The sequence below is a fragment of the Talpa europaea genome, assembly GCF_964194135.1.
Source record: "Talpa europaea genome assembly, chromosome: 15".
In the NCBI taxonomy this organism is placed as follows: Eukaryota; Metazoa; Chordata; class Mammalia; order Eulipotyphla; family Talpidae; genus Talpa; species Talpa europaea.
Window position 1 is genome coordinate 34,272,477 of NC_140083.1, and position 12,605 is coordinate 34,285,081.

Below are 12,605 nucleotides of genomic sequence, written 5' to 3' on the forward strand. Positions count from 1 at the left end.
CAGAAACCATGGCGCAACAGACCTCTTCTGGCTCACCCCGCTGCTCCCCTCAGCAGTATATTTCAGTCAATCTGCCTGTTCTGTTCCCCACTCTGTCTCTGTGAATTTTCTCTCTCTCTCTCTCTCTCTCTCTCTCTCTCTCTCACACACACACACACACACACACACACACACACACACCCGCCACCTCTGGCCTGTTCCCCAGCTCTTATATGCATAAATGGATAAATCTTTAATAAAATAAAAATATTCCAGACCAAGAGGAATTAAGAGCAGAAAGGCATTTAGTTAGCCAGAGTATAAAGGGTGAGATTTAGGCGAATCATATCATAAAATGTCAAGTCAGCACTGCTAACAACTTTGAGTTTATCCTTATCCTAAACCAGTTGAAACCACTGAAGGACTTTTCACATAGAGGTCATCATCAGATTTGCAGTTTAGAAAGTCACTCTAGGGCCTCTCTGGTGGCACAGGGGTTAAGTCTCAGTGCTATCACACTATCACCATTATGGCCTAAATTTTCAAATTCTATTCCAGAGCCTGAAGACTCCTCCAAATTTGGGGGGAGCAGGGACAAGACAATGGAGATATAGGGAGTTCACCCCAGTAAAAGACCACTGACCCCGGTGCGTACTTAACACACACAACCAAAACCTCTCAGATCTTACATATTGGAGATTTGAGAACTTCTTTTTTAAATTTCTCAGTTACTAAAATCCAAATTCAAAAGCTACTCATCTAAGTAGTACAATTTATCTTCATAGCAACCATTTTTTTGTGTGTGTGTGTGGGACCCTCGCCGGCGGCCGGGGAACAACCGGCGGGCAGCCTCTCAGCCCAGCGCTCAATCGCTATGCCACCAGGGGAGGCCCCATAGCAACCATTTAGAGATGATGCACATGTAGCTGGTTGGGAAGGCTTACAGAGTTTGATAATTAACCTGCACAGTCACTTATAAGTGCTTTTTTTTTCCCCATGGTGTCATTCACAACAACAAATGAGATCAGCTATCATTCACTGAACCCCTACTGAGTCAGGCACTCTTTCAGGCAGAGAAAACTGAATGACTACAGCATTGGGGCTGGAACAGCGTGGTATGCGTGGAGAACTGCAGCAGTTTCAGTGCCCAGAGCATGACTTGGGAGCCAGGAGGGCAAAAAATGGACAAAAGAAACCAGGCATAGAGAGTGGCAAGTCAGCAATGCAATTTCTTGATTTCTTGTTTTAAGAACTAGCATTTATTGAGCACTTACTATGCGACCACTGTTCTAGGTGGCTATGCAGGTTTCGACTCATTGAATCATCCCAAAAAGCATGTGAATTAGGTAATTTAACTTCTCCACATTACAGATGGGCACAGACATGTGCAGCGACTTTCATTCTAACTGGTAAATAGGATTTGAACTTAAGCAGGGTGAACAGCTACTCTGCCCACCTTCCACCTGGCTTTTCACATTGGATTTCAATGCCCCCCTGTGCACATGTATTTTCAGTCAGGTTGGAACTTGGTAATTTTCTGTAGGGGCAGCATTTCAACATTAATGTTTCTGAGATCTCTCAGGAAAAGTTCCCTTTGAAAATACATGAGAATTCTTTCCTTGAAAAACACTCCAAATAACATTTAAAATTTATCTGATGTAGTCCCAGCTGTTTATCTTTGCCTTCACTGTCACTGCTTTGGGTGATGTGTCTGTAAAGATGTTTTTGAGGTGCATGTCATGTAGAGTTTTGCCTATATTTCCTTCTGTATATTTTATGGTTTCAGGTCTTATGTCTAGTTCTTTAATCCATTTTGAGTTGTTTTTTGTGCATGGTGTGAGGTAATGGTCAAGCTTCATTCTTTTGCAAGTGGCGACCCAGTTTTCCCAGCACCATTTATTGAACAAACTTTCTTTGCTCAAGATGTGGTACATATATACAATGGAATATTACGCAGAAATCAAAAAAGATAAACTCATGCAATTTGCAGCAACATGGATGGAGCTGGAAGGGATCATGCTCAGAGAAATAAGCCAGAAAGAAAAAGAAAATTACCGGATGGTCTCACTCATAGCAGGGATTTTGAAAACCTAAATAAGGGACCAGGAAAAAGACTAATTATAATAAAGAAAAAATCAAAATCAACAAGCAACTATAAACCAGAGACACACTACAGGGTGTGGGGGGAGAGGGAAGAAAGGAGGGATTAAGGCCAAAATAAGGGGGATGGGAATTGTATGGGGAATATAACCAAAATGAAAAGGCATACATTGTGCAAAAATGAAAAAATGATGTAAGAATTATACAAAATAAAAAATAAATAAATAAAATTTATCTGGATCTCCAAGCTAGTTGGACCCCAAGAAGATGGGGGAAAAAAATGTGTCTCACAGAGTTCTGAAAGGTGTCCCTTCTTTCTCCTCTAGAGCCAGACAAGATACAAAACCTGCATTGCCGGCCTCAGAACTCCACAGCCATTGCCTGCTCCTGGATACCTCCTGATTCTGACTTCGATGGGTATAGCATTGAGTGCCGGAAAATGGACACCCAAGAAGTTGAGTTTTCCAGAAAACTGGAGAAAGAAAAATCTCTGCTCAACATCATGATGCTAGTGCCCCATAAGAGGTACCTGGTGTCCATCAAGGTGCAGTCGGCGGGCATGACCAGCGAGGTGGTGGAAGACAGCACCATCACCATGATAGACCGTGAGTGTCCATGCGGGTATACGCCGAGCATGAGCCCATCTGTCTCGTCCATCACACTGTTCACTGCTCGGTTCCCATCCATGAGTGTGTCTTCTTGTCACTTGGTGAAGAGGTGCTAAAAGGCTTCAGGAAATGGAAACATTTCTCTATGTAAAGTATCCTGGCAGCAAACAAGTTAAATGATCTTAAAGAACCTGAATGAGTTAGTATTTAAATACATCACTTAGCCTGATAGAGTTATAATGGAGCTTTTAAGCAATTTGATGCTACAACTTCAGGAAATCCCGCAGAGGAGCTGCCTCTTTCATTATGTTTAATGTGCTCCTGGCAAATCACTTCCTTTACCTCTTCCCTTCAGGAGAGGAGGGTGCATTCTTGATTACAAGCTTCAAGCACACACACAGTGACAGTCACACGCATGCACACGCACACGCATTGACACTTGGCTGTTGTGAGTGGAGTCCTTCATTTCACTGAGTATCTATCTATAAAAGCAGTGTTGTGACCTCTTTTGATTTCCCTCCCTACCCCTTCTTCCAGGCCCACCTCCTCCACCTCCACATATCCGTGTGAATAAAAAGGATGTGTTAATTAGCAAATCCTCCATCAACTTTACTTTCAATTGCACTTGGTTCAGCGACACCAATGGAGCTGTGAAATACTTTACTGTGGTGGTGAGAGAGGCTGATGGTAAGTGATCATGTAGTACCTCTACTGTAAGACACAGGGTTGCTTTCTCAAAGGTTACTGTGGCACCTCTTGCTGTGACAAATTTTCAAGCATAGAAATCTTAGATTTTTTATCATTCAGTTCTATCTCTGTTGGGTACAGGAAGATGAAACAAAAACTCTGCACAAAGACTCATTTAGCAATAAAGCCTATTACCCTCTAGGTTTACTTATTAAATGGGTGGGCATATTATATTATTAATATAGTAACAATAAGCATCATTTATTGACTCTTCAGTATGTGCCAGCCACTATTAGAAGTACATGGAATGTAGTGACTCATTCAATCTTCTTCGCTGCTCATTCAATGCTGTTCATTCTTCTTTTGTTCTGCCATTAAACAGCAATATGTCTCCCTTGTCTTCCCCATCTCAAATATATCAAACTAACCACATGCTTCCAAATGCCCCACCAACTCACAAAAATATTCAAAAACTTAAAGAAGGAAATGTGGGTCTCCCTGCTGGTACAAGGGGTTAAGTCTCAGCACTGTCAAACTGTCGCCAGCCACTGCAGCACGAGTTCAATCCCTGGTCATGGAGCTGACCCACATGATGCAGCAGACCTCTCTTGTCTCGCCCGCTGCTCCCCTCAGCAGTGTATTTAAATCAGTCTGCCTGTTCTGCTCCCCACTCTGTCTCTAGTGAATCCTCTCATCGCCCACAACTCTGGCCTGCACCCCAGTTCTTGTATGCATAAATAAATAAATCTTTAAAAAAAAAAGAGAAAAATGATGATCACGAAAATCATTCCTTTTTCTCTACAGTTTTCAATAAATGTTCCACTCTCCAGTCCACTAAATTGTTCAATGTCTACCTAACTGCTACAGAACAGGAACATATTAGGAAATATATAACAACAATCCATGCAACCACTAAGCATAATCTTTAAAACATAGCAACATTTATCAAACCACTTGCTGGAGTATTGTGTTTATGGGTGCTCATGTTCATCTGTATATCTGCCATGGAGATCTGGGGTGTTATTTCTCCAAACTAGATGTTTGTGTGTAGAATGGCATTAATCTATGTACATATTTTATACTTTTGAAATTGTTCAAGGTGCTGCACATGAGTTTCATTGATATCCCTATTTTAACCCATTTATGGGCAATGGTAAACATATTTTTTAAAGATTTATTTGTTTATGCATACAAGAACTGGGGTACAGGCCAGAGGTGCTGGGGGTGGTGAGAGGATTCACCAGAGACAGTGTGGGGAACAGAACAGGCAGACTGACTGAAATACACTGCTGAGGGGAGCAGTGGGCCAGTCAGGAGAGGTCTTCTGCACCATATGGGTAGCTCCCTGGCCAGGGATCAAACTCACGCTGCAGTGGCTGTGGTTAGCTTCATAGGTTGTGTCTTAACCCCTTGCACCACCAGGGAGGCCTGGCAACGGTAAACAGTAAGCCTGAAGCAATTCCTAGGCTAAATTGTATTTTACTCTCACTGCTTATTTAACAGTCTAAATGCTTTTATATTTTGTTTAATTGTACTAAAATTGGTTATGCATACTTAATTAAGTAATTTCAAGGGCTAGTGGTGCAGCCCAGATTTTCTTAAATCTCATAATTGGAGGAGAGATTAGTGAACTGTGGAGACTTTAGACTTACAGAGACGGCCGTGAAAAGAATGTTTCCTATAAGGCAATGACTGAGAAGAAGTGATACCCTAGAAAGCAGGCTTGTATTCTCCAGCCAGGTGGGTTTCAAAGATTGATGTTCCCGAAATGGACTGTGCCCGACCCCTGCCTGTGGTCTAAGATTACCATCCAACTCACATAAATATATGCTCATCCTAACGGCAACATTCCTTTTCAACTTCTGCCAACAAGACAATGTTGCCAAGAGCCACCCATTTTGAGCACCTTAGTAAACAAGAATCCAGGATCTGATGAACGCCCACCTCACCACTCCTCGAAGTTCATTGTCAGCGGTATCAAATCTCTATAATATTTATCTTCCCAATTATGCTTTCCTCCAGCCAACATCAAAACCAGTTTATAGTGCCAAAACACACAGTGGGCTGGGTGGACAGGGGAGGAGTTCTGGGAAGTGTTCTGTTTGATGGACCAAATTCAAGCCAGGATTAAACTGTGCTCAAGATAGCAGAGAGCTGTACTTGGAGCGATTATCAGGCCAGGCGCAGCGTGTGGAACGTGCCTGGTGGGGTGACTGCTCTGGCCTCGGACTTGATTCTCTTATCATTTCCCTATTTCTCAGGTCATAGGGATTTCCTTATTAGCTCGGATACAATGGCTATTGGCAAGGTAAAGAGCTCACTGAGTGGCTTGACGCTCCAGTGGGGAGTGTCCAACTCTCTGGAGTCATGGTACATGTCGTCATCAGATGTGATGAGCTGCCTCTCATACATCCTTTATTTCTTTAAAAAATGACGTGTGTGCAAAATTTTGTATATACACACTTCATTTTTAATTTTTACTTCTTTTAGAAAAATTGAGTTAACATTGATTTCATTGGGAGTATCTCAGAGCATCCTTCGAGATCACAGATTCTACACTCTGGGTGTGACGGGAGAGAGTGGGTGAGTAGGCAGTCAGTCTGAGAGATGTAGATAGAAATCTCTCAAGTTGGTCCTTCACTGTGGGTTTTCTCCCTCCAGGCAGCGATGAGCTGAAGCCAGAACAACAGCACCCACTGCCCTCCTACCTGGACTACAGACACAACGCCTCCATTCGAGTGTATCAGACCGATTATTTTGCCAGCAAATGTGCTGAAAGTCCTGACAGTAACTCCAAGAGTTTTAACATTAAGCTCGGAGCAGAGATGGAGAGCCTGGGTGGAAAATGTGATCCCAATCAGCAAAAATTTTGTGACGGACCGCTGAAGCCACGCACTGCCTACAGGTTAGATGTATTACCTTCATTTTGCTAGAAGGGACATGCAGCATTACCGGGCACTGAGCTCCTGGGCGTCTGATGTATATGAGCTGCTGTAGATTGATGATCTACATTATGAGACTGCTCTACATTTTACTGGGTAATTTATAAATGTAATTTTTCCGCCTCCATCATAGGTAATGTGAAAAGAAGGCCCTCAGTATTGTGCAAAAGCTCCAGTTTATTATGTGAAGCACTGAAGGTTCTTAATAGGCTGTTCCTTCTCCTGAAACTTTTGTTTGAATCAAATAATTTACCATGTTAATGATTGGGAAAATATTTAAATAGAAAGATTGAGTTTAAAGAGAACCAAGAAATATGATGGCATATCTTCCACTTTTTAGTAAAGGCTGGAATTACGCTTACTTGTCTTCTAAGGCAAAAACAAAAGATGAAAGTGCTCTTTTGTTCCAGACAGAAGTCTTGAAAGGAAGGCCCCTGATTGAATGGGAGATTGTTTTCTCCCACTAATGTGGCAGATATTTGGTTGGACACCAAGAAGCACTACTGCAGCCAATAGGCTCTTCCGGCGGTGTCCTTAGTCTGTGCTATGCTCCCAGAAAGTAGTTATCAATAGAAATACGCAGCATCCCAACCCAGTGTCCTCAAGAGAAAGAGATCTTAGGCTACTGTCTTAGACATAAGGCTACAGACATCAGAGATTAGTGTTTCTGCAGAGGGTGTACCCCTTCTCTTGGGTGTTAACAGAATGGAGATACAGACAATATGGCACCCAACTAGGTCCTCTAAGGGCCAGAATCTATTCTGGTTAGGTCGCTATCCAGGATTTTTTGACTTTTAAATATTTTGAGTATCAACCTGAATCTCTGCAGAAACATTTTTTACTGTCTCCTAAAAGGAGATAATGACCTAGCATCACACCTGAGGGCATCCTTAGCCCCTCCCTCACATCAGCAAAGGGTTTTCCTAAAGGAGAGGGCTCATTTTATACTAGAAATCTGTGGCGCTACCTTTGCCCAGGAGTTAATCACAGACCTGTTGTTGTCACCCCACCTACACCTCCAGAGGAAACACACTAAAACTTTTAAGTGATGTTTACTTCTCCAGAGGAGAGCATCTGGAGGCAAGACCTCAGACAGAGCAAATGAGAAACGTAAGGGAAATCAGAATCCTGGGCTACTTTTAGCTCCTGCCAGAATCAAGACATGTCCCAGCTCCTGGTCACTTGGGCTCAAGGAAACTTAAACAAAGGTGTCCCCAAGGGACACCTCAAGGACTATTTTCACTTTGTGAGTTTCACTTCACTTTGGGGCTGGTTTTGTTTGCTTGGTTTTTTGTTTGTTTGTTTGTTTGTTTGTTTGTTTGTTTGTTTGTTTTAAAGATTTATTTATTTATTTATACAAGCACTGGGTACTGGGTACTGAGTACAGTCAGAAGCACGGGAGGGTGAGAGGATTCACCAGAGCCAGAGAGGGGAACAGAACAGGCAGACTGACGAAATACACTGCTGAGGGGAGCAGTGGGTGCGGCAGGAAAGGTCTGTCATGCCATGTGGGACCCTCGCTGGCAGCTGGGGATGGAATCGGCACTGCAGAGGCTGCTGGCAGCTTCACAGCCCAGCACTCAACTGCTGCACCACCAGGGGAGGCCCTGTTTGCTTGATTTTTCAGGGAGAATAAAAGTTGACTCATTCTTCCATTTGAGTGAGAGAGAGGAGCTTTAGCCAGTTCACTCAGGACCAGAGACCCCCAATTTTTCAGCACATTCCTTCCTTTCCATAGCAGCAGATCCGTGGAGGAATCCCTGCATTTGAGTTCCAGCTTTGCCATTTTTTAGCTCTGTGGTCTTGTACATGGAATTACAGTTTTCTAATCCTCATTTTTCTTACCTGCTTAATATCACAGAGTTGTCCTGAGGAGTCATGAAGGAGCTAAATCAAACCCAGTCTTGTCCCTTCTAGTTTAAGGTTTCCTGTGGAACCCATTCACTTCCAGGAGCAAATGAAGCTTCTAGAGCAGGATGTGCAAAACCCTTGCCTTCTCCCTTCTGCCTTCCTCGCCAACTTTGTCTCCCACCATTTGCTCCAAGTACACGCTGCTATTTTGCTACACCTCACTCCTTGACATTCCCTAGAATGTAACAGAGCTTTCATAGCTCAGCCTTTGTACATTATTTTCACTCTGTCTAGAGTGCCTTCCACTCCGTGCCTGGCTGGTAAATTCCTTTGTACTCTTTAAGACAGTTCAGGGCCTCCCTGGTAGCACAAGGGCTTAAGTCTCAGCACTATGAAGCTACCCTCAACATGAGCTACCCTCAGCATGAGTCTGATCCTAGCCAAGGAGCTGACCCACATGGCGCAGCAGACCTCGTCTATCTCCCCACTGCCCCCCTCAGCAGTGGATTCCAGTAGATCCGCCTGTTCTGCTCCTCACTCTGTCTCTGGTGAATCCTCTCACCTCCATACCTCTGGCCTGCACCCCAGCTCTTGTATGCGTAAATAAATTAAATAAATTTAAAAAAGTAAAATAAAAGTCAGTTCAACCTTCAACTAACCTCACACCACCCCTATCAACCCACAACTAGATGGGTAGGTTCTCCCTCAGCTCCAGCAGCTCCAAAGTACCCAATTCCTACATCTCTCCACTCTTCCATTCTACCACTTTTAACCCTTTATTTAATTACCTATCTTCTTCGCTGAACTGTGAGAGCTCAGTCTAGTAGAGGAGACACATGGGGCGTTAGTATGAGACAACATGTAAGAAGCTCTCATTGAACATCTCTGACCAACAAGGAATGAGCCAAGGTGCTCCATGAAAACTTACACATTGTTATCATAGCCTAGTCAACTCATGCCATATCTACTTGTTTTTCAGAACACAACTTTCTCATAATTCTCCACTTAACTCAGTCCTGTAAAAGACATGCCAGGCAGACCATTCTTGATAAGAGGAGGCATAGTCTTTCAAAGCATGTGAGAACCGCATGCTTAGTGGCCTCTGTGTGGTGGCTGCTGAGCCCTGGCCGGCTCTGTGTGGCCAGACTTCTGCCGACTTCAAGATGGTAATCACCTCCGTGACCCTCAGTGTCGTCGGATATCTGTTTTTCCAGAAAGATTAAATAGACAGGAAAGAGCGCCAAAAAAGAAAAAAGTAGATGGAGAAGAAATGGGAAATGCTAGGTTTAGCTGATCTGCAATTTTATTAAGTCCATAGACATAACATGCCCAGAGTCGTCGATGGGCCCCTTATCTGGCTGCATAATCAGCTCCATTCTATACGGGAAGAGAAAGGGCAGATCATTATAGGTGAGAGGAGCTTGGGAGGTTAGGAAAGTGCTGATCTGGTTTTGTTTCTATTCTAAATAGAATAGCAATGTGAGCACAATCAGACAGTCAGCTTCTCGACCTCATTTTCCTGAGGAAAGTAAAGGAAATTGAGCCATGTGATCCCTGACTTTGTGCTGTGGAATTCTGATGCTGATTCTGGTCACATTGAGAGTTGAAATAATTGCTATCAGAAATCTGTTCATTAGAATAATCTTATTCATATCATTCTATTTATCATGCTGGTAATAAAGTCAATATATATGCCTTCTCTGTGAAAGGCCCTGGGTCAGGTGCTGGGGGAAAAGAGAAAAGTAAATAAGATGGAGTCTCAGCCTTCAAGGAGCTTATACTGTAGTGAGGGAAAGAAGACACATCCGTAAATCGAAGGGATGTAAGAGGGGCATAGATAAATAAATGCTGTAAAGAATCAGAAAGCTTCTTGAAGGAAGTTTCAGTTTAGCTGGACATTAAAAAGTAGGGAAGGATTTGAAAGTATGGAAATAGGGACAGGAGGAAATTCAAGGCAGAGGGGGTCCATCCTCTTTCCCCACCTGGCTCCCCACTTCTATCAGTGATGCCTGTGTTTTCTCAAATGACCTGAGCTCAAATCTTAGAACCACCTGATTCCTCCCTTCTCTGCAGACAGGCCGACCAGTCTGGGAGGGAGACCTGCTCCCTCCACTCAGTCTCTTTCCCACTGCATTTCCCTCTGCCTGGAGCACAATTTTGACTCCTCCCTCCTTTCCCTCAGATCTGTGAAAATATCCTTTGATTAAGAAGACCTCCATTAAGTGAAAATCAAAATCAACAAAAACTATGAACCAGAGACACTCTCTGGGGGGTGGGGGGTGGGGAGGGGAGGGATTGGGGTCAAAATAAGGGGGTTGCAATTGTATGGGGAATATAAAAATAAAATTTATTTAAAAAAAAAAAAGAAGACTTTCATTGATCCCGTTGAATAAAGCAAACCCAGGTGCCTTTCCCCGTTGCAGTCCATCCTCCTTCTTTTGCTCTTTTCTTTTTTCATAGACCATATCTCCACCAGGTATATTAGGTCTGTGTATTTACTGACTGACTTTTAACACTGGAGAATGTAACCTGAGATGGTAGCGTCTGTTCCTTGCAGTATTACCAACTCCTAGAAAAGGAACTGGCACAAAGTAGGTATTCAGTAGTGTTTGATGAATGAATAAATGAATGCATAAACCTACATCTATCTGACGCCATAATCCATACCTTACCATACATACATATTGCCCAGGTGCCTCCCCTATTTCTCCCCGGACACATTTTTCTTTCATCCCTACTGTGGCCAACCGCTAATTTGCTCTTAAATAAATCGGTTTTCTTTTCAGAATCAGCATCCGGGCTTTTACACAGTTGTTTGATGAAGACCTGAAGGAATTCACAAAGCCGCTCTATTCAGATACTTTCTTCTCTTTGCCCATCACCACTGAGTCAGGTAAGGCTGACTTTCTCATCCACCATATATTCTGCTGACTGACATGTCACCCATAAGGGCTTCTAGAGGGAGATCAGATGATGTGGCTGAAGGGTGGGGAGCATTATGTTCACGTGGAATTTAATCTTTATATGATCATTGATTGATATGAATGCACAATTGGGAAGAATATGGGGATTAATCTCGAAAAGAAGGTAGCAGTATCAGATTTTTTTTCCTATAATAAAAATTTATTTAAAACAGAGTGCAAAACATTCAAATCTACACCCCTCTTACATCCCTTTGATTTACGGATGTGTCTTCTTTCCCCACTACAGTATAAGCTCCTTGAAGGCTGAGACTCCATCTTATTTACTTTTCTCTTCTCCCCCAGCACCTGACCCAGGGCCTTTCACAGAGAAGGCATATATATTGAATTTATTACCAGCATGATAAATAGAATAATATGAATAAGATTATTCTAATGAACAGATTTCTGATAGCAATTATTTCAACTCTCAATGTGACCAGAATCAGCATCAGGAGAGAGTTTATTAGGTCAAAATATAAGTAGGTACAAAAGCTTTCAGTTGTAAGTAGGAATATATGTGTGCATATACATAGAAATGTATAGAACAAGATGAGAAGGTAAAATACCAGCGTCTTAACAATACTTCAGAGTAGTGGTATTACAGATGATTTTTTTTCCTTTTGTTTGTTATATGTTGCTTTTACACTATAACAATGTTAATGTGGAAGACTATATAAATTTATGAAACTTCTCTATGTATTAGAAAAACTGAGTAGTTTAGGAGCTAATATTTACTGTTTATCTTCTCTGTGAAGGTACAGTTTTAAATGCTATACTTAGAATAATTTTTCCAGTCTTCACTGCATCCTTTTAAGATAGACACAGTTGCCATCCCTATTTTAAAAGTTACAACCTGAGACACCAAATATTTAAGCAACCTGCACAAGACACTAAGTATTTAAGCAAACTGCACAGGACAGTAAAGTTGAAATTTTGGCACTTTCTACCTGTGTACTTCACTGCTGCAGAATCTTTCCATCCTGTTAAGAAAAGTACCATTTTTCAGGACATTATGTCTTGATACCATTGTCTGTCCCAGCCTTTCCTAGTAACTAGTTTGCTACAATGATTGGTCTCAGGAAGTTCTTCTTTATACCTAACTGCAGTGTGTCATGCTGCAAGACAAAAGATAACTCAGACTCACAAGCACTCCCATTTATTTATGCCAAAAATAGGTATAATCTCCCACTGTTCAAACCAACAAGAGATCAGAACACAATTAGGAAAATTTATATGTATGCTTATAATTTAATATTAAGCAGGGACTGTGAAAATAATTCTTTCCTACTTAATGGGCCTCCCTGTGGCACTGGGGTTAAAGTCTCAGTGCTCTCAAGCTATTGCCAGTCACTGCAGCGTGAGTTCGATCCCCAGCCAGGGAGCTGACCCATATGGCTCAGCAGACTTCTCCTATCTCGCCCGCTGCTCCTCTCAGCAGAGTATTTCAGTAGATCTGCCTGTTCTGCTCCCCACTC

The 12,605-nt window shown here is 42.4% G+C and overlaps 1 protein-coding gene across 1 annotated transcript in view; it reads left to right on the forward strand.

Moving 5' to 3' along the window:
* Positions 1-12,605, forward strand: part of PTPRB (protein tyrosine phosphatase receptor type B) — a gene marked incomplete at its 3' end in the record, with an annotated part of 93,565 nt that overhangs the window by 75,442 nt on the left and 5,518 nt on the right. The window contains exons 19-22 of the mRNA XM_084255981.1: positions 2,406-2,684; positions 3,225-3,378; positions 6,040-6,279; positions 10,954-11,060. Of these exons, the coding sequence (XP_084112107.1) occupies positions 2,406-2,684; positions 3,225-3,378; positions 6,040-6,279; positions 10,954-11,060 (780 nt within the window). The remainder of the gene's footprint in view (positions 1-2,405; positions 2,685-3,224; positions 3,379-6,039; positions 6,280-10,953; positions 11,061-12,605) is intronic.